Below are 21,567 nucleotides of genomic sequence, written 5' to 3'. Positions count from 1 at the left end.
GACCTCATTAATTGGGGCATCTGTGCAGAATGGTTTCAGGAGTGCAAACCCAAAAGGAACTCTTGAACCTGGAGTCACATTTGCAGATTCAAGGGAGTGAGTGTGAGAACAAGTTGGATGAATAGACCAAAATAGGTGCTGTGCATAGATTCATACTTGGAAGGGGTCTTAAAGATAATAGAACTCAACCACAGATGGTTTAGAGAGGGTAAGGATCTTGCTCAAAGTCATATGGCCAACAAGTAGCCAAGGTGCAGTTTGAACTTAGGTCCTCCTGCTCCAAATCCAGAACCCTTTACATTGTTACACAGCTACTTCCTTCAACAGATGTTTATATGTCATGGTCATATGGGTCTTCATTTGAGTTGCCTGCTATGGAAGACTTTCAGCTTTCAATCGTCCTCAAAACGTGGCACCTACAATCCCAAATATATCTGTGAAGGTGCCACTTAGAGCCTGTGATTGTATGACTGACAGTCATTGCTTATCTCAGAGAGGAATTACAGCATCTTAGGCTAAGGAGACGAAGCCCTCTGAATTTTTCTTTAGGCAGCTGGGGGGTAGGGAACACCAGTGTTAAAATTCAGATTAAGATATTGCCTAGCTAGCCACTAACCCTCTCTCTGCCTTAGAAGGTTCCTGAACTGTAAAATGAAGACCATAACAGTCTTGTTTGCCAAGGTTATTATAAGGTTCAAATCGGGTTTTTAAAGTGATTAGCACAGTACCTGGCACAACTTATTTAAAGCCCTTCCTGTCAGACAGCAGCCAATGTATTTATTATGTCTTCACGAAATGGTTGGGGTAGGCCTTGTACAGAAGTGCCCATTTGCCTAAAGGCAGGTTGCAGAATAACAATGTGGATTGTACAATCAAGAAGAAACTTTGCTGGAAAACGCTGGGGCTATGAAAAATTGTTAACCCGTGTGGGCGATGGCCAGTGTTCTTAATGACCCCATCTCCACAAAAAATCTGGCATTGTGTCAGTTGGCTTTGGATGTGTACTTTTCTTTCTTTATAGAGGGGCATCGTGTATTTGGGAAGGCTATTGCTATAGCTAAGTGACGTTACCTTGATACTCTTCTGCCAACCTACTGTTTCTCTCTAGCCAGGATTTAAATAGCAGATTTCCTCCTCTGCCCACTTTGACTCTTGTGACATTTTTCTCCCCCTTCATTACAATAGGAAACCCCATTGGGAAGCTTCAATTAGTGGCCTGCTGTACACTACTTGTAAAGACATGATTGTACATAGGTCGATTTTGGAAAACAGCAAAATCAAGGTAGATGGCAGAAGTAAGAGCTAGGTAGAAATGGGAATCCCTTTACTCAGACTGGTGGTGCAATGATATATGTGAAGCACTTTCCTTACAAACCTTAAAGGATGACATGTCCCTCACTGAACAGTTCCTATAGAAAGGATATTCTAGGCATGGTCTTAGAGCTCACTTGTAGTTATAATAGTGTATGAATATATGTGTGTGTGTGCACGCATGTGTGCATGTGCACATACTCAATGGTCAATGGAGAAGGAACTCAAGTAGAGTTCATAAATTGAACTTCTGTTCATTGATGCTGTTCTTTAGTGGTTTTCAGTCCCGTCTAACTTTTTGTGACCCCCAATTGGGGTTTTCTTGGCAGAGACACTGGAGTAGTTTGTCATTTTCTTTTCCAGCTCATTTTACGGAGGAGGAAACTGAGGCAGACAGTGTGAAGTGACTTGCTCAGAGTCGCACAGCTAGTAACTTGTCTGAGGATGGATTTGAACTCAGGAAGTTGAGTCTCCCTGACTCCAGGCCCAGCACTCTGTGCACTACAGCACCACCCTAGCAGCTATTCATTGAGTTCACAGATGATTTAAAAACTGCCCCCTCACTATCACTATGGAAGTAGAAGGAGGCTACGTAAGACTAAGGGTCATTTAAAAATCTGTCTTTGATTCATGGATTGCCATGACCAAAGAACTAGTCTCCATCACTAGTATACTAGTGATGTTCTGTGTTGCTCCTTGGATAGCAAATCTGACAGCAGGACAATTACATGAAGCTTTTCCAGCAGAGTCTTCTAAGAACCCAGGGCCCCCTCCACCAAGTCCCATTCTGAGGCCTGAGTGTGATAGATCACTAGGCAGGAAGGCTGAGAATTTTCCCATCATCTCATTCTGACCAACTCCCCATGGTCATTGCCTCTTCTTAGCTACTTAGGTTCTTGTCATTCCATAAATGGAGAAGTGAACAATAAAACCAAGAGAACTAAGACTTAACAGCATTTTTTATTCCCCTCCTCCCTGCTTCCATTTCCATTTCCAACTGGCTTTTTTTTTCACTTCAAGTTGGATTTTGGAAAGCTGGGTTTTTTGGTTGGGGTCTGATCAGCCAGGTCTGGTGACTCCAAGACCTGTTCCTCCATCTCTCCAGCTTGCATTTTCTCTCTGTCTGGATTCTCCTTCTCAGACATCTCCTGAAAGTCTCCAACTGGCTGATTCACTTTGGGAATTTTAATGTCTTGCATGTTAACTTCTAAATTCTCACTTCTTTTCTTGTGAGCAAACAGTTTTCTTCTTGTTAAATTCAGCCTGGAATTTGGTCTCATGCATTTTCTGCGTCTCCTTTTCTTCCTGTCATTCTTCAAAACTAAAATGAAACATATTTGTGAGTCACTAATACTGCATATAAACATCCTATAAAACAAAATGATCTCCCATCAATCCCGTGGATATATTAGAAATCCTACCAAGTACTGATACATCGATTAGTGTTGTCCCTTTGGAAATAAGTTTCTTCACTAATGTCCTTTCCATTAATGTTATGTTTCCATGGAACCAGTTAATGACATTAGGTTAGGGGACTGTTTCCAATATCATCGGAGGATTCGAGGATTCAGGTGAATTTCCCTTTCCAATCACTTTCTCTAATGATTTCAGGATCTTTCACGTTTGGCTAACACAGTGTTATGAATTGGTCGCACATAGACACAGCTCATCAAAAACTGACATGTGTGATGTTTTGTGGGACCAGGACACAAGCACGTAGATGTTCAGGGAACTGCTTTCTGGATTATCTTGGCCACTAAGTTGCTTCATGTCCCTACTCAGAGCTCACTGGCCTTGGATTGAAACAGACAAGTACTCCCACAACACTGAGGAGCTGGAGGCCAGCTGAGAAGCAGATCTGGAGGCCAGCTGAGGTCCCTTGAGAGGGACCCCAGAGACTCCACTTAGAGATATGAATCGAGCTATGACTCACAAGTTTTCCATTTTCTGATTCCACTTTTTTCTAGGATCTGACTTTCCTTAGAATATTTTTGCTTTGTTATACAAATGGATCTTTCCTTAAACTGTACCTGCATGGAGTAATGATTTGAACTCCCTTTCCTTTTCTTTGGGCTTGGGAACTGGTTCCGTGGGCTTCTCAGGGTTTTTTGCTGTTTTTAATGGCACAAGCTTTTCAGCAAGATCATCAAGCTCTCTGGTTTCCTCACGTTTCAAGTGCGTACTAGAAGAAAAAAGCAGACAGGAAGGCATTTCAATAAGGAAACTTTAGTATTTGACTACCAATCAATGTCCTTTAGTAACAATAATTACCTATGAAAAATAGAAATAAAATACAAAAGAAATATATAAAAACATATTATGTAATACATACATACTGTATAATATATAATTATATGTACATATAAAATAAACAAAATATAAAAGAAATATATACAATATATTATACATTACATACATATTATATAATATAAATAATATAATATGTGATTATATATACATATAAAATAAATATAAATAAAATATAAAATAATAATTAAATATAAAAGCTATTGACTTTGAAATGGGGGAGAACATCTAATAAGCAAAGAATCCACATTGAAAGAACCAACTCTTAATTAGCCCTCAGGGATTCAAGAGAAAAGAAACAAACAGGGGCACAGATAATACTGAAGAGCAGATAACATAACAGTTTTGGCTTTGTAGCACAATATGGTATGTTTCAGTATTTTTTCCCCTCACATATTTCTCTTCCTGCTTAGGGGGAGACTTAAGTTAAAACTCACGATTGTATTCAGTCTATAATATGCTGCAAATAGAGAGTTGGGGAAGAGGATCTTTGATGAATATTGGTTGGCAAGAGATGGTCAGCTCTGTATTAACAATTGCTCAGAGATCAACACAGCAATCAATTATGATTACAGATGACCAATGATGAAGACTGCTACCAAGCTCCTGACAGGTGATGGCATATGTTGTACAGTGAGACACCTTTTGGGATATGGCAGACATGGGGATTTTGTTTTATTGTGCTTGTTATGAGATTTTTCCTTCCCCTCCCTTTCTTTTTTTTTTTCTTTTGAAGTGGAGAGGGAAGAGGGAAAAATACTTAATAATTGAAAAAAATTAACAGTATTTGAGCTGGGAGAATAATTTATAAATATGTATAAATATAAATACTTGTGGATGATAGTTAATGTTCACTTATTCTTAATGGCCAATAATCCTATAACCCTTTCATCAGAACAACTCTGTCAATCGGGGATCCCCATTTTACAGATGTAGCAAATGAGACTCAAAGGGGTAAAGTACCCTCCCTCCAGCTACTAAGCATTAGAGCTGGAGTTTGAACCCAGGATTCTTTCTACTATTTCTTGTTGCCAGCTCAGAGTTCTGATCTTCTATTTCGATGTGCCACCACTATGGACAAAGGGATAATCAGTGAAGGCCTTGGAAAATTGGGTAGAATCTCTGTGTCAAAATTATACACGGACAGGAGTTCTACAAGATGACGGGGATGAACCAGTTGCAACAGATGTTGCTGGAGGCAGTACACTGAACATCTCTTTTTTTCCTCAGTATTTTTCCAATTACATGTAAAGATGTAAGAGTTGTTTTTTTTTAAGAGTTTAAGTTTCACTTTTTTCTCCCTCTCTTTTACCCCACCTCCCCAAGACAGCAAGCAGTACGTGCAATCCTTTTAAACATATTTCCATTTTTGTCACAAACATCTCAGTCTTCAAAGAGACAATTGTTAGCTCACTTGTGTCTGGACAGATAGTCCAGTAGAAAGGTACTCACTTGTCTAGTGAAATCAGTCACTTCAAGACTGTGCATGCTATTCGTTTGCCACTCATCATTGTCTATACGGTAAACCTCTACTTACCTTATCCCTACCTCACCCATATTCCATTCCAAGCTGCCTATTTTTTCCTCCATGCCCTTTGAAATTCTCATTCCATAGTGAACAAACTGTTCTTTGTCCTGGATTTCTCTTTTTTCCTCTCCAAGGCATTGTCCTTCAAAATATTTCTTTTATTAAAAATGGTTTATTGATTTTTTTCAGTACATATTTTACAAATGACATCAATTTTGTGGGAGTTCTCTCGTAATAATAGTTACAATTGGTTACATAGTTACATTGGTTTTATTTGAAAACCAGTGATACACTAACTACAGCTTAAAATAAACACACATTTTACATCCATAATAGCCCAACCTCCCTATTTTTCAAATTGACAGAAATCTGTACAAATCTGATAGGCCTCCCTCACGTTCATATATAGCACTTTATTTAGCCGTTTCTCAATCTATGGGCATCTCCTTACTTTCTAGGGTTTTTTGCCTCCACAAAAGAACTAAATAATTTATAGTATATATAACTCCAGTTTCTCCTAGGTATGAGCCTAGAAGTAGTATAATTGAGTCATACTCTCATACTCCTTGCGTCTTTTTTGCTCTCCCTGAGACCCGGTTTGCCTCAAATGACACTATATCCATGGCTGCAACTGGCTGCAACTTCATTTTTATCCCTAACACACTGGTTTGGGAAAGAAGTCAGAATCTTCCTTGCCCTCCATTGCCTCTTCCATTTTCTCATTGCCATCACCCAGCAACCTTTTCTCCTTTGAAATTTTGGTTAAAATTTTTCTACTTTACTCAAATTATGGTGGTTATTGTATATTAATCTTTAGATTGTTCTCCCTTCTCTCTTAAGGAGTTTTGCACCTGTTTTGGTGTCTTCCTCCTCAATTCCTGACCTGGTGCTTGGGGAAATTTTTATCCATGATGATGCTCCTTCAAACTCTTGCTCAGTTTCTCAGTCCTGTTAAATATTATAACCTACTCCTTCATTCCATCTCAGTCACACACAAGATACCCTGAGTCTCACAATTACTTAGAAGTGTTCTAATTCCTTGAGCAAAAACTCTGATGTTATTCTACCCTAGGGGTTCATAACAGCTGTGAACTTGCTTTTTTCATATTTCAGAATTCAGAAATTCAATATAATTTTTTGGTTATCTTATGTATTTTATTTTAGCACTTAAAAACATTTCAAGAAGGAGCGATCACCAGACTGCCAGTTGAGTGCAAGGCACAAAAAAGGTTAAGAACTTTTGCCCTGTATGATTATAACCTCCTATCATTTCTTCTCTTCCATGTCTCCTTTCTTCCAAATCTATCTGTTGTCCTCTATGAGACTTCCAATCCTCTGCCCCTCAGTACTCTCTTAGGTCATTTTATTATTTCTCTGACTTGACTTTCTTCTCAATCCTGACCTAGTGTTATGACTCTTATGTTAACCAGTTCACTTCTGCATTATTCACTCAAATCTCTCACCCCACCCCATCTTGATCTGCCATTAATCTTGCCGTGACAAACCCCAGGCCTGGATTATTCCCACTCCCTACTTCCTCTTCTCTAAGTCACACACTGCTGATTAGAACTGAAGGAAGTCACACATTCCTGCTAACAATTCGCCTTGCCTGACTTCAACGGGGACCTTCTTGGGTACAGAAAGGCAATCCTGATTCCCAATGTTATTGCCACAGAATCTCAGCCAAACTTTTTCTCCTTTCCTTAAGCTTCCCATACTTCCTTTTCCTTCATCTCTTTTCAGCTAAGGTTTTTGTCTCTTGTTTTACTGAGAAAACTGAAGCACTTCGAAGTGAGCTCTGTCTTTCTTGTCCCATTCTATTTCAAAAGCCTCTGACATTATCTACTCTCTTCTCCTTTCCTGAAGTCTCTGACAGAGTGGCCTTTTTCCTTCATAAGCTCAGTACCTCTACGTGCATGCTTCATCCCATCCCCTCCTGTTTCCTCTAGCAGATTGCATCTTCAATCATCCCCTAACTCTCTGCAATCTTCAGTCTCTCCCTTTCAACTAGTTGTCTTTCCTCCTGCTTTCAAATAGATTCAAATCACTGCCATCCCTAAAAAACCTTCATCAGACCCTGTCATTCAGTCATCTCTGCCTCTTCATGACCCCATTTGGAGATTTCTGGACAAAGGTCCTGGAATGGTTGGCCATTTCCTTCTCCAGCTCATTTTATAGATGAGGAAACTGAGGCAAACAGGGTGAAGGGACTTGTTTGGTATCACACAGCTAGTAAAAGTCTGAAGCTGGATTCGTACTCAGGAAGAGCTTTCCTGAAGTCAGGCCCAGCACTCTATCCACTGCTGTCCCTCATGCTCATCTTGTTAACAGTTTCGTTAAAATCTCCATGCAGATGACTCGGGGACCTAGCACCAGTCACTCACACCACTTGCTGCCCATTAAACATCTCAAACCATGTCCCGGAGAAATTTCAACCTCGTCATGTCCAAAAAAGAACTCACAATCTTCCTCCTTCAACCTTTATTTCGGTGGAAGGCTCTATCATTCTTCCCGTTTCTCAAGTTTGAAAGGTCAATGTGATCTCAGACTCCTCACTGAAACCCAGACCCACTTATCCAATCCTTTGCCAAATCTTGCTGTTTCTATCTCCATGGCATCTTTCACAGATGACCCATTTTTTCCCACTCACAAAGCTACCACCTTTGTTCAAACTTTTATCACTCTGCTTTAGATTATGGCAACAACCTCTTAATCAGTCTCCTCGTTTCAAATCTGTACCAGTTCTTGTCTGTCCTATATACTGCTGCCAAAGTAATTTTCCTTAAGTATGGCAGCATACTAGTTTTACTCTTGGATACTTTTTTTTTCCTGAGGCACTTGGGGTTAAGTGACTTGCCCAGGGTCACATAACTAGGAAGTGTTAAGTGTCTGAGGTCAGATTTGAACTCAGGTCCTCCTGACATCAGGGCTAGTACTCTACCCACTGTGGCATCTAGCTGCCCCGTCTTGGACACGTTTTTAAAAGGCATTTTGCCCCACTCCACTGTATTTATTTACAAATATTATTTACAAATATAGTTGTTGACTTTATGGTGTGTGACAGGAGCTCTGGACTCCTGGGTTCTAAAATTGGCTTTGCTTTTCACTAGCCATCTGACTTGGGGAGCTGTTAGGTGACACTGCAGTGGATACGGTGCTGGGCGTGGAGTCAGGAAGACTCATTTTCAAGAGTTCAAATCCAGTTTCAGACACTATATGACCCAGGGCTAGTTACTTGGCTCTGTTTGCCTCCTGCACTATAAAATGAGCTGGAGAAGGAAATGACCAACTACTCCAGTACTTTTCTTGAGAAAACCCCAAATGTGGTCACAAAGAAACAGACAAAATTAGAGACAGAAAAAAATAAGCTGCAGAAGGAATTTCCTGTACAAGAAAATCTAGATCGAGGCTTTTGAGAGGATATAGCTAATGAAAGTCAGGCCATGAGATAGCTTGTAACTTTAGGTGAATTGATTTCTTTCTCTGAAAGAAAAAGAAGTCTATGAATCTCTCTTTAAGTTCTGTCCATAAATATTCTCTAGAAAACTGAGATGATTTTTAGGGATGGTGTAGTATTTTTTTACATAACTCCAAGAGGAAATCACTGGCCACTGCTTTAGAGTTTCTGAAAGGAGAAAACAGAAAGGGTGTTTATCTCTTCTGCCTCTGTCCTACAAAACAGTGGCCCTGCACAGATAGTCAAGTGCTTGGCACTCTATTTTGAGGCACCTTGTCCCTTCTGCAACACAAAACAACGTTCCCTTTTCCCAGTGTTAAGCCTTCAGAGTTGACTTCTGGCTTACCATCCGGACTTAAAGGAAGGAAAGTACCACTGTTTGCTTCTAACACAGGTCTTGCGTGTGAGTGCAATGAGAACAATCCAGAATGGCCAGTTATTATTTACAGTAGGCTATATGTCGTATGAGATTGCCTGTCACTGACTTGAGCAAAGAATAATTTACTCATTTATTTCCATTTGCACTTTCTGATCATTTCTAACATTTCCCTTTAGTTCCTGCAAAGCCTTGAAGGAGTTCTTTCTTTTCCTGTAATATTCATGTATTGATCTAGTGATGGAGATACAGGCCACAAATAAGGTCAGAGATTGAGAGGTGGAAGGGACTTCTAAGCATTTTACAAGTCATTTTACAGCTGAAGGAAACTGAGGCTTACAGAAGGACTATGATTTTCCCAAAGTCACATAGATAAATAACATATCAGGCATTTGAATTTTAGTTCCTCTAATCTCAATTCTAGTACTCTTCCCATGGCACCATGCCAATTCTAAGTCTATCAGCGAATGAGAAAAATATTATCTTTATTGTCTTAGAAATATACTTACTATATGGTTAACCACAGAGCTGCACCACCAGTCAAAGCAAACAGGAAAGATAAACATCCCAGCGAAATGACTTCTGCAAGAAGAGGCCTTTTATGAAACACTATACAAAGTGTGGAGAGGGAAAAAGCATGCACACACATACACACACAAATCAATCTGCCACGATTCTGTTTGATTTGACAAATGATTTCTTTATCATTGCTTTGGCTCTTCAAATGACAAAGTACTTACTGTATATATGGAGCTGTGAACATACAAGAGTAATTACTGGTCATTTAAATAGCTTTGATTTCTGTAGTGCTTCAGGTTTCATGTAATCACTTCACACACACACACCCCAAAGATGTTTATCTATATCTATCTATCTCTATTTCATCTGAGGTCACACAACTAGTAAGTGGCTGAGGCTGAATTCACACTCGGGTCTTCTGATCCTAAGTATAATGCTTTTACTACTATACTAGAATAACATATGCATTTAAAATTTTTTCATTAAATTCTATCAATGCCTATGTTATAAATCTGGGAATAATATCACCTCAGTTCCCTAATTTGTAACGTAACTCAAGTCAACCAGAATTTATTAATCATCTCCTATGTGCCAGGCACTGTACTAAGCTCTGGGGATACAAAGAAAGACAAAGGACAAATGTGGTCTTGGAGAGCTCACAGTCTAACGTAAGGAGGTTTGCCAGATGGCATACATAGATCGTAACCCATCCCCACTCTCTTATCTTGTGCCGCTCTTGTCCATTTCCTCCCATAAATACCCCATGGGGGTCCACTCAACTCGCTGGAAGCCTTATGCCCCACTAGCCACACAGGAAAAACCAAGTGTCTGAAGAATTCTGTGAATTTCAATGGATGGTCCATTGAGTTGGTCCATCAATAAAGAGAGGACAAACCCTTTGGATGGAAAATGAAATGTGTCTCGAATTGAATGGAGAGGAACAGTGTTTCTCAAGATTTAAACTTGAGGGTTTCCCAAGGGCAAGGGAGATGTGAATAGGCTGCAACAAATTGCCAGTGGAGATCTTATTAGAAAGATGCACGACTGGAAACGGAGGCAGGCTAGTCATTTGGTGCAAATGAGAGACAAGAGATGGGCAACCCACCTGCTGCATTGTCAGAGATACAATCTAGATCTAGAGCAAAGCTTCTTAAACTGTGGTGTGGGACCCCATATCGGGTTGCATAACTGAATGTGGGGGGTGCAAAACAATTTGGCAACGGTAAAAGGTTTCTGAACGTGATGACCAAAAATCAGTTCAAAAATCAAATATGGGAGAGATCTGAGGTGTGTGTGGCAGTGCTTGCTTGTGTTGCAGCTGGCAACTTTCCTGCATCCTTGCTTCAGAATAGACAATGTGGCACACTCGCACCATGAATGCATAAACGGTGCCAGAAACACCTTGGCTCAAATTTAGGATGGGGTGCTAGAAAAATTCCTCAGGTGAAAAAGGAGTTGCAAGCGGCAAAAAATGTTAAGAAGCCCTGATCTAGAGGAAGGCCCCCAGCACATTGGATGGAACACCCCTCTCACTGCTTCCCTTTACCCTGCAAGACTTATGGGAGGGTACATGTAAGAATGGTACAGTCGGAGCCACAGTGGGCATGTTGTAATCTCTATCAACAGAGAGAATAGACACAAATACACAAAGCTTATGCTGTTTATATCATGCCCTGCACAGAATCTTCCACTTCTACACATCAGCCACAAATCCCTAGCCATCATTCACCCATATGTGCTGTCTTCCCCATAAGAAAGTAACCTTACTGAAAGTAGAGACTGTCTTTTCTGTTTGTATCCCAAGAGCTTAGCATTATGTTTACCACATAGCAAGTGCTTACTAAATGCTCTTCCTTCCTTTGTTTTTCTTTCATTTACTCGTTCACATTTATGAAATCAAGAACACATTGACATAGCAATATAATCATATTTTTGGCTCTGAATTAGGTACTTCTGAAATAACATAGCTAATAATGGGCAATTTATTATAATTAAGCTGTCAACCTTCGTCCCAGTTGATTCCTTTCTTCTCTGGAGAACGATCCATCAAAAATTCATTTGAGTCAGTGTATGCTTCTTCAGTGTACATGTCAGAATTTGTAGAATCTGGGATTAAAAAAGAACATTAGCTAGGAGATCATTGTTAGGACCAAACTATGTAGCAACGAGACATGTGTAACTGTGGTACTCAGAGATGTTCTTAGAGTACTGTCATCAAGGCATTGGTTGCAACTCCTGTGATTCTGGGGGAGAACTGAACAAGAAGGACACGAATTTGGAGAAGGAGGAATCGGGGAAAAGAACTCCATTAAACTATTGTCAACAACGATCTTAAGTGCATATATGTGGGTATGTGTATGTATTTGTATGTGTGTGTATGTATTTATTTTTATGTACACATTATCACACATACATACACCCACACAAACACACATATCACTGGTGCACAATTCTTCATCATGGAGATAATAGTTCTCGAGCAGTCAGTTCCTTATTCCCTTTATATGAGTTCTTGCATAAGAGTTATTCAAGGGGAGGTGTGTATCTGTATGTAGAATTTACTTTGCCCAATGGATCTATCCAAGGAAGTATTTCTCTGTAGGAGTCACAACTCATTGGTGTCAAGTAAAGTTATATGTCTGTGTGTGTGTGTGTGTGTGTGTGTGTGTGTGTGTGTGTGTGTTTATATAAGTAGGAGTCCCGCAGGCCACTGTGGTCAAGAAGGGGAATGTATTTGTGTGTCTGCTATGGGAGCTTTTCAGGCCAGTGTGTCCAGTGAGATATATATGTGGATATTGGCACATAGGAATCACAGAGCCCAGGTGAGAGGAGCATGATTGTATAGGAGTTACACAACCCCAAGGTATTCAGTGAAGTATGTTTATTTTTATGGAAAAGTTTGGAATAGGGTGTCCAGTGAGGTGTGAGTCTGTGTATAGAAGTCATTTAGTTCACCATAAACACGGGAAGGAGGGTGCATGTGTATGTATGTGTGCATGCGTGTATGGGTAAGGGTGAACATACCGCCTAGTGGTCTGTATGTGCAGTAAGCTCCATGACATCAGCCCCAGGGAACAGGGAGGGGTGGGGGTGTTTGTGAAGGCTGAGCACAGTACAGTCACCCTGAAGGTGAAATAGCCAAGCTGGCATGGGCGGTACAGGCTTGGGCCCTGCTCAGTGGGTGAAGTACTGAACTGGAGTTGGTGGGAATGAGTACAGCCTCACAATTTCCCAAGAGGTACTTAGCTGCTGCCCTAAACATTATGCATCTGAAATGAAAAGCTAAAATGAAAGAACAATTTATGACAATTAAACTTTGTCAACCTTTCCAATCAGCTCCTTTCTTGAGTAAAGTATGGCCTTGAGAATTGTTCCTATAATTCTTTACCAAGAAAATATTTTTGAAAATAGGAACTGAAATGAAAAATGAAACCAAATTTGGAGATTATTGTTGTAACTGAATAACATCACAACTAGCTGTGTGTGTAGAGTCCTTGGAGATGCCCTTCACCACAGAGGCCTTCCTGGAGTGTATACCAGTGACTGGGAATGGGCATGGAGACTTAGAAAATAAATCACCAAGTCCATTCTTGGGCCCAGATGACACCATGTATTTCTCGGAAACCATATTCCCTACAGTCCTCTGGGTATGTTTGGAGCGTGGCAATGCGCCACATGGTTTTGGAACAAAGATACGGGGAGAAGGTTGTGGAAAAGGCTGGAGGGCACAAAGGAAACAAGTGGGCAGCAGCAGGTGACCAGAGGATAGGGGCTAAGCAGTTTGGGCACTGCCTCAGGGGCTGGGAGCGAGCACTAGACTGGAAAAAAATGTCTATCTTTGAAATGTACCCTGCAGTCTCTCTGCTCCCTGTCTTTGATTAGACTGTGCTCTGTGCCTGCAGGGCTCCGTACTGGTGGGCCTGAAAGGTTAATGACCCTAAGAATCCCTTCTTGGCCCCCTCCTTCCTCCTATGACAACTTTCTCCCTTAGACCTTTCCTTTCCTATGTGTAAATTGTGTGTGTGTGTGTGTGTGTGTGTGTGTGTGTGTGTGTGTGAGAGAGAGAGAGAGAGAGACAGAGAGACAGAGAGACAGAGAGAGAGAGAGAGACAGAGAGACAGAGAGAGGGGAGGGGGGAAGAGGAGAGAAAGGAGAAAGAGAAGAAAAAGAGAGGAGAGAAGAGAGAAAGGAGAAAGAGAAGAGAGAAAGAGAGGAGAGAAAAGAAAGAGGAGAGAAAGGAGAAAGAGAGAAGGAAGAAAGGAAGAGAGAAGGAGTGAGAGGGAGGAGAGAAAGAGGGGGAGGAGGGAAAGCAGGGAGAGAGAGGAGAGAGAGAAAGAGAAAAGAAGAAGAAAGAGAGAGAAAGTAAAAGAATGAGACAGAAACAGAGTTTGAGACTGGGGGAGAGAGAGGTACAGAGACAGAAACAATAAAGACAGAAGGTGACAGAAAGAAAGGAGAGAGAGACAGAATGCACAGAGAGAAACAAAGAAGAGAGAGAGACACAGAGAGAAACACACACACAGAAAGAGACTAGGGGAGAGAGACAGAGAGACACTGAGAATATGCATGTAGTGACAGCCTGTTCAGAGGGGAGTGGGTATTCAGAGCATGAATACACACTTGAAATAACCAGCTATGGATAATGGGAGTGTGGGAGTTTACACTAAGAAAGGAAAGAGGAAAATAACATTTGAAGTTACAAATGGCCTGACTTCATGCTACCACCCTTGTGTCTGAGCTGTACAGGTGTACCAAATATTCAGCATTTGGCTCCCTTTTTTCATCTGTCTAATTCTAGACCCCAGAAAAGACCTGAGGGAGTCTCCTCTGGGCCTGGCTTGAGCATGGGACACGCTTGGTAGATGGGAATGGGCCCTTGTTTCTCAAACATTTGCTTGGCTTTCCCCCCGTGATTTGAATGGTTCTGAAGCAACAATGTAAAATGAAAAGATAATTTAGGATAAAAACATTTCTTTAACCTCTATTCCCATTTAATTGTTTCCTTAATAAAGAAGTTTGAAGTGACTTATCCATATGTTCCTTTTCCTCATCAATCTCCTCCAGTTCGTGGTCTGGAAAAGAGAGAGAGGATTATGACCACTGTCACTGAACATTAACAATGACTAGATATCCAAGTCCTTATAGCATAGGACAATTCCTAGGCAGGGGCCAAGGGAAACTGGGATTTGGGAGCAAAGTATAGGTGCTCCCCGAATAGCTGCTGCCAAGGGCCCGAGGGCTCTGTCCCCCCCCCCCCCATCCAGATTTTTGATTGTAATATTGTGGGATGAACTCCCAAAGCTGTTAACTCCCTCTACTAATTCAAAACAGTACTTCCTCTTAACCTTTAGTCTCAGAAGGTTACCAAGGGGCACTGGGAAGGCTAGTGATGCCCCCGGAGTCACACAGACAGTATGAGTCAAAGGCTGCCCTTGAATCCAGATCTCTCATGCTGAAACTGAACCTCGATGACATTCTGCTGTCCCCTCCCACATTCTACTGCTGCCTCCCTCTACATTCTAGCCAGAGGAGGTGACTTATTGGCCCTACCTAACCAGACCTGCTTGGTACTGCTGCTCATGTTCTTCTGGGGGCCTACAATGTTCAATGAAACATTACAGATGGAGAAAACTGAGCCTGAGACGAGATGAATGACTCACCTCTGAGCACACAGCTAGTAAATGTCAGAGGTATATTTGATCTTGATTTTAATACGGGTACTCTGTGGAAGGCTGGATGACTTAGACAACAAATCAAACTGCCTTTCTTCTCTTTTCTCCCTCTCTCTTTTGGGGTAGCTTACCTGTATATAGTCTTTACTCATGACCAAAAAAGTAAAATGAACATGTCAGAATGAGGGCCCCATACATGTTCTATGTTCCCTGAGCTCTTCTGAGACCCAGTTGTCTCAGCTACTTACTCTTTTCCTAGTGCAAGTTATTCCTCTCTTTTCCCCTTGGAGGCTATAATAACTTTGCCAAATCTAAATAAAATGATGATTTACCTGTGTCGAAATTGTTAGGAACACTCTCGTGTGGCACTTCGTGCCCTTTGTCATCCTTATCAAGGCTCCTTATAATGATCCTCTTAGCTGGGTCACAGGAATTTACAGGAGCTACAAAGTACATTGTGGTTACTTGTCTTGAAAATAAAGCAAATAGGCAAACTGCATAACAACATCATTCCCTACAACCCTCCAGAACAAAGCCATTGTCTAAATAGAAACAGGTCTATTTAAGTCCACTTACCAGTCTGATCAATTTTGACTCACCTGAATAAATGGACATGTAGAGCAGAGATTCCATGAAAAAAAACAAAAAAATTACCCCAATTTTCATTGGAAAGCAAATCATTGTCTTAACCTGTAGGAAAAAACAGAAATTGACATAAACATCCCCTTTTATTCGTCCCTTTCTACTGAAGGTTCAAACAGATCTAAGATGTTCTCAGGTCCTAGGGAGAAAAAAGAAACCCTGCCTTTTCCCTCAGTGTCTGGATCCTTAACGGACCCTCCATTGTGATGTCATGCCCACCTGACCACTGTGAGGCAGGGCTGTTGGTTGTCATGGTGAGTAGAACCAAACTAAAGGGTGGGCCAGTTCATCAGGAGAATAGGCCTGGATGACGCCAAGCTCTAAGCTTTGGGGGGGGGGGCTGGCACTTCTCTCTTGGCACCAAGTTCAGTGGCGAGCTGCCTACCCATGGCCCCGCTGTTCTACTCAGAGTCAATGGGTACCCTGGGAAGTAGAAGCATGGAATAAAACCAGTCATAAAAGAAGCATCAATAGAGTAATAAAATTACTCGATTTGTATTATTATATTTTATTATTACTTGCACATATAGACAACTCCCCTTGAGTAGATGGTACGAATACGGTACTCTAATGCAGCCCGCTACCTCCAAAACTGAAAGTCAATGGAGGAGGTGGTTATAGAGGTCCAGGGGGCTGTTTACATCCCTTGGTTTTTGATGGTGCCCAATTCAATTGAATGCTCAATCCTTACTATGACTAAAGAAATACTTTGCATTGGGATGAATTTCATGTTGGTGATTTAGTGGAGATCACCATAGTCCACTGAATTTGGGAACTGGATTTGGAGATGCTGTATTCCAGAGGCGATTAACCTGAGGGTCTGTGGTTTTAGACTAGATTTCTGGTTGGTTTTGAATTTGGATGGGAAGAAGGATATCTTTATTTTTGGTAACTTCTAAATGGAATGTAAACATTTCTTTCAATTATTTAAACTATCAATTATTTTAAGAAGGGGTCCCATAGATTTCACCTATCTGTCAAAAGGATCTGGGACTGCTCTGGTTCAACCCCTCCTTTTACCGGGAAGGGGAAAAACTAAGGCTAGGAGAGGGAAATTGATTTGCCCAAAGTCACTCATCTAGATAACATCACATTACTTCCTAGGATAATTGAGTCTCCATAACTAGAATGTAAATTAGGCACAGTTTTGTTTCTTTTGTAAACACGGAAGCTGGGATAGGCTATCTATAGAGGGGGTTCCAGCATGGGCCTAATAGTGGACTAGGAGGAGTAGCAGCATGGTTTTGTAGAAGGCCATCTCACTTCTAGGGCCTTCACAGTTTCTCTACCTGGGAAATGACGGGGTTGGATTAAATGACCTTTGTAGAGTCTGGGCTTTCTAATGTAGAAAGATTTTAAGTCCAAATTTCCCTAACCCCTCAAAGAGTCTGAAAAACTACCAGAAAGGGGCATCTTTGGTATGTGCAGAAGTATGGTTTCTGTAGGAGTATTTCATCCCAAGTCAGCAGGTGGTAAATTCTTTTAGAATTTGAATCTGAAAGAGAGTCAATCAGCACACTAGAACCCAGATTCTTCCCTTAAGTGATCCCTTATGTGGGGTGGAGTCATAAAATGATGATTTATTTTCAGTAAATATTTGATGTGTATCCCTATTTTATATATCTAGATAATCAGGGTCATGCAAAAATTTCTCAGGTGCAAAGGGGTCACAAATGGAAAAAGCTTAAGAAGCCTTGCAGTCTAGAACATGACTTCCCTTCTTCCTTCATTGTCTCTCTCTCTCTCCTTCCCCTGTCCCTAGAAATTTCCTCTTTGTCCACTGTCTTTTAAAAGTTTCAGTGTCTGCAGGGCTTCTATAACGGAGTTATGAGCCAGGTTGAGACAGTCTTGCCACAGAACTCCTATCCATATTAATGTGTATTCTTTATATGAATATTCAATATATAAGTATTTATAATATTCATACTAGATAGCCCCTATTAATTTCCAATATTAATACTAAGTACTCCTTATTAATATTAATAAAAATTTAATGTTTGCCTGGGGAGTGGGCAGGGTACAATGGTAATGGTTCCTAAGCCCAAACAAAGCCTGAGCTCTTTTAATGATTTTTTTCTCAATATTATTTAAATGGTACTTAGATGTAAGAGACAGTTTCAGGTCACAGGCCCCATATCCCCCAGAATGTACCAGGTCAGACAATTCAATTTAGAATAAAATTGTGACACAATAAGTTCCATTCTTCTGATCTTTCCTAGGCCTTGTATTCAGAATGACACCTCTCCTTACCTTTTCCCACTTAAAAGGAAACATGGTTGTATTTTAAGTGACAGTTTTTACAGTGGGTCTCGGTAGAACAGAGGTAGTTCTGAGTATTCTACAATGTGAAATAGGTCAAATGGGACCAGGAGAACCGGGTTCTAGTCTTGTTGAGATTGACAGAAGGAATATTTGTTAAGCACCAGTTTTGTGCCAGACTATGCCAATGCTAAGGGGACAAATACAAGCGAGTAAGATTGTCCCTGCCCTCGAAAAACTGACATTCTCCTAAAAGACACTCGATTGTTCATGGCAGGGAACGGAAGGGTAAAGTGCTTTGGAAGCCTGGATCAAAGCCCAAGAGTGGGGTCCAATTTTCTGAGGGAAGGAGGTGCGGAAAAAAAGGAGGTGTTTTAAAATCCTACTGTGTGCCAGGCAGCGAGCCGAACCTCCGCAATGAACAGGTATTATTTCCTCTGATTGAACCTGAGTACTCGGACCATGATTGCTATTATTAAATCAAGCCCATTTTATAGGTGAGGAAAACTGAAACTACTATTGGGCAACAAGTCCAGACCCCCAGGCTTCCAGACCCCAGCTCCAGCACCCTGCGATGGCGCCCCCCCCCAGCAGTTTCTGATGGGGAGGAGAGTAACTCTGGCATCAAAAGCACATGTCCCTAAAACCTCCTGGGGATTTTTTTTGCCTCAGGACCCGTGTGTGAGCATTCCTTAGGAAGCCATGTTGCCCTCTCTGTTCTCTTCTGTCCCATTCATCACCAAGTATTTTAGCCCATGCTGCTCTATAGCATTAGGGATCTTGTTGTTTTTTTTCCCCAAATGAACTGGTCACCTCCTGACCCGGAGCCTTCTTTTCCTTCTCTGGAAAATGACAAGGGCTTAAGATTGGATTCTCGATCCCTGGAATCGGGGGGCCTCCAAGGCCAACTGGCCAAAGCCCTTAATTTTGTAATGGAGCAGACAGCCCGCTTTCAGCTTGAAATCTAAGAAATGAAAGTTCTAAGCAGAACTTGCTGCAGACAGAAGGTACTCCAAAGAAAGGATTCATTCTCCCTTATCCCCATCGCACCCCCCTCCCCAAACTCAAGGCCCAAATGTACAAAATAACAATATTCTCACCTTGGCAGATTTCAGTATCCCGGTCCTGGACGGCCTGGACGCACAGATGGGCCACAAGTGTGCACACCTTGCTCCAGCTTCTTCCTCTGCAGTGAATTAAAAGCCAAAGAGTTTTTTGAATCCTCAGAAGCCCAAGATAGGCAGCTTCAGTCTGCTCCTATTGGGTGGTGGGTTGCCTTGACAATTTCCCCAACACCTTTAGGCCTGACAAGTGGCTCTCTACTGTTTTAGGAGCACTCGGTGGTATTTTAATAAGAGATTATTGATTGATAATGTCTGGCTTCTTTCAATTTCTATAGCTATGTTCACTGCCTACAGAAATCTATTTTGCAACAAGGTTTCATTTTGTATCTCTTTGGCATCCCAAATCTTGCTTCTTCAATTAGGCCTTTTCCTGCTAGAACTGGGTACTCCCTTTGTGCACCCTCCTCATCTCTACCCTTGATAAGTTAGATACTGTTGCCTGCTGCTCTGGGAAGCCAGCCTACTCTGCTTTTATTTCAGTCTGTTTTATCTAGTGTCCCAGATTTTGTTTGGGAGATGTTCATTTTACAAATTATTATTTATAAACTAGAACAAAATTTTCTGCCCAAATAAATACAATGTCTCAAAACAGAAGGTTGGCACAGCAGTCACTGTTTGGGGCAGGTGGGAGGAAGGGGGCTCTCTTTTGTCCTTGAGATAACATTAAACAGAGTTGGCTCTGATTCAATAAGCAGAAGGCCCTGGAATCTTAAAACTAGACTTGGATGAGATCTTAAAGGGAATCTAGTTCGCTTCCTTCATGTTACAGATAAGGAAATTGAGGCGCACAAAAATTGAGGGATTTTACTCAAGGTCACAAACAGGGGTTTACTCATGGTCCCCGCCATCTGTTTATATTAGAGGCAGGGGAAGAAAAAGAAGTTATTCCACACCAGGGCGGAAGCAGGGGGCTTGGGTTGTGGTAAACAGGTCATGGTTAACCACACAGCTAGGTGCAAGGAGCTTGGGTCCTCAGAGACAGCATGCCCGGAAGTTTGGGTCCTGTTACATGTTTTTATTCCTTATTTTTCTCAAAATTTTGCCAATGGTTAAGAAATAAAATCTCCCCAAAGAAGGTCTAAACAATGAGCAAAGAATAGATATCTTTTCTCTTTCCGTATCAAATTTCCATTCTGGAGGATCCACTTAGAATCAATCAGCTGCTTTATTCCACCGTATAACTTTTTCCTTTGAGAAGACAGTACCTTACCTATCGACCCTGCTCTCCCGCTGCAGGTACATGTACAAATACACATAGACATCCAAACATATACACAGGTGTGTAAGCATAATAACAGTGGTGAGAATGCTGAGATTTATGTTGATTTTTCTCGGTCTCAGTTTCCCTATCTATGAGCTGAGAAGATTGACTAAATGACTTCTAAGGTCTCCTCCGGTTCTAAATCTGTGAGCCTAGGAAAAAGCCGGCCTCTTTTTGATCTTTCTGCATGAAAACCAGATTAATTCCCCATATTTGCCCCACTGTGTATCAGCCTGGTGTTTCTGTCTTCCAGGAAAAGTCTGTGACATTTCCTGTATCTGATGAGCTTAATGTATTCCCCAAAGAGTCCCTAAAACATGCTTACACTTGAAACTTGGGGATGCTGTACAACCAACACTCAGGGAACCAAACTATTTATTTATCTATTTATCTATTTATTTATTTGGAATCAATGTATATTTTATTTTCCAGATTCAATTCCATATATTTCTTTTTATCTTACCTTTAATTATATAAAGGTACTCATGTTTTTTACAATATATGAAAGTTATGCATTGTTGCAATCTTCTACTGCCATTCTATTATCAATATTATTTTATTTTTCCAAATATATGTAAAGATAGTTTTCAACATCATTTCTGTAAGACTTTGTGTTGTTAATTGTTCCCCTTCCCTCCTTTCCTTCCCCCTTCCTCAAGGCAGCAAGCAATCTGATGTAGGCTAAATATATATGCTATTCTTTTAAACATATTTCCATAGATGTCATGTAATGCAAGAAAAATCAGACCAAGAGGGAAAAATACATGAGAAAGGAAAATTAACAAACAAACAAAAGGTGAAAATACTATTCTTTGATCTACATTCAGTCTCCCAAGTTTTCTGTATTGGGATGTGATTGGCTTTTGGAACCTGACTATTGAAAGTGAGATCCATTTTAAATATCTGGGAGACAGAAACTGTGATTACATTGCACTTAGGCAAATAGGATTTTCCACACTCTATTTAGCTTATAGACTATAGTAAGAATGCCGTCTCTGTACTTGATTTTTGGTCTTTGTTTATTTTTGTTTTTCAAAAATGTTATTAATGCCTTTTGGTTTTAGGTCACTGGCATTTTCTGATTTTACTCCTGCTTCCTCATCCCATTCTC

At 40.9% G+C, this 21,567-nt stretch overlaps 1 protein-coding gene across 1 annotated transcript; it reads right to left on the bottom strand.

Moving 5' to 3' along the window:
* Window positions 1–2,252: 2,252 nt before the first annotated feature.
* CXH19orf18 (chromosome X C19orf18 homolog) lies at window positions 2,253–19,266 on the bottom strand. Its single transcript, XM_074278677.1, has 8 exons — window positions 19,172–19,266; window positions 15,770–15,860; window positions 15,503–15,613; window positions 14,478–14,570; window positions 11,503–11,604; window positions 9,489–9,561; window positions 3,342–3,493; window positions 2,253–2,632 (listed from the first exon to the last, which is right to left on the bottom strand). The coding sequence occupies exons 2-8, from the start codon at window positions 15,849–15,851 to the stop codon at window positions 2,322–2,324; spliced, it is 924 nt and encodes a 307-aa protein (XP_074134778.1). The 5' UTR covers window positions 15,852–15,860; window positions 19,172–19,266; the 3' UTR covers window positions 2,253–2,321.
* Between the last annotated feature and the right edge of the window lie 2,301 nt (window positions 19,267–21,567).

This window comes from Sminthopsis crassicaudata, chromosome X, assembly GCF_048593235.1.
Source record: "Sminthopsis crassicaudata isolate SCR6 chromosome X, ASM4859323v1, whole genome shotgun sequence".
In the NCBI taxonomy this organism is placed as follows: domain Eukaryota; kingdom Metazoa; phylum Chordata; class Mammalia; order Dasyuromorphia; family Dasyuridae; genus Sminthopsis; species Sminthopsis crassicaudata.
This window is presented reverse-complemented; position numbering and strand designations above follow the sequence as displayed.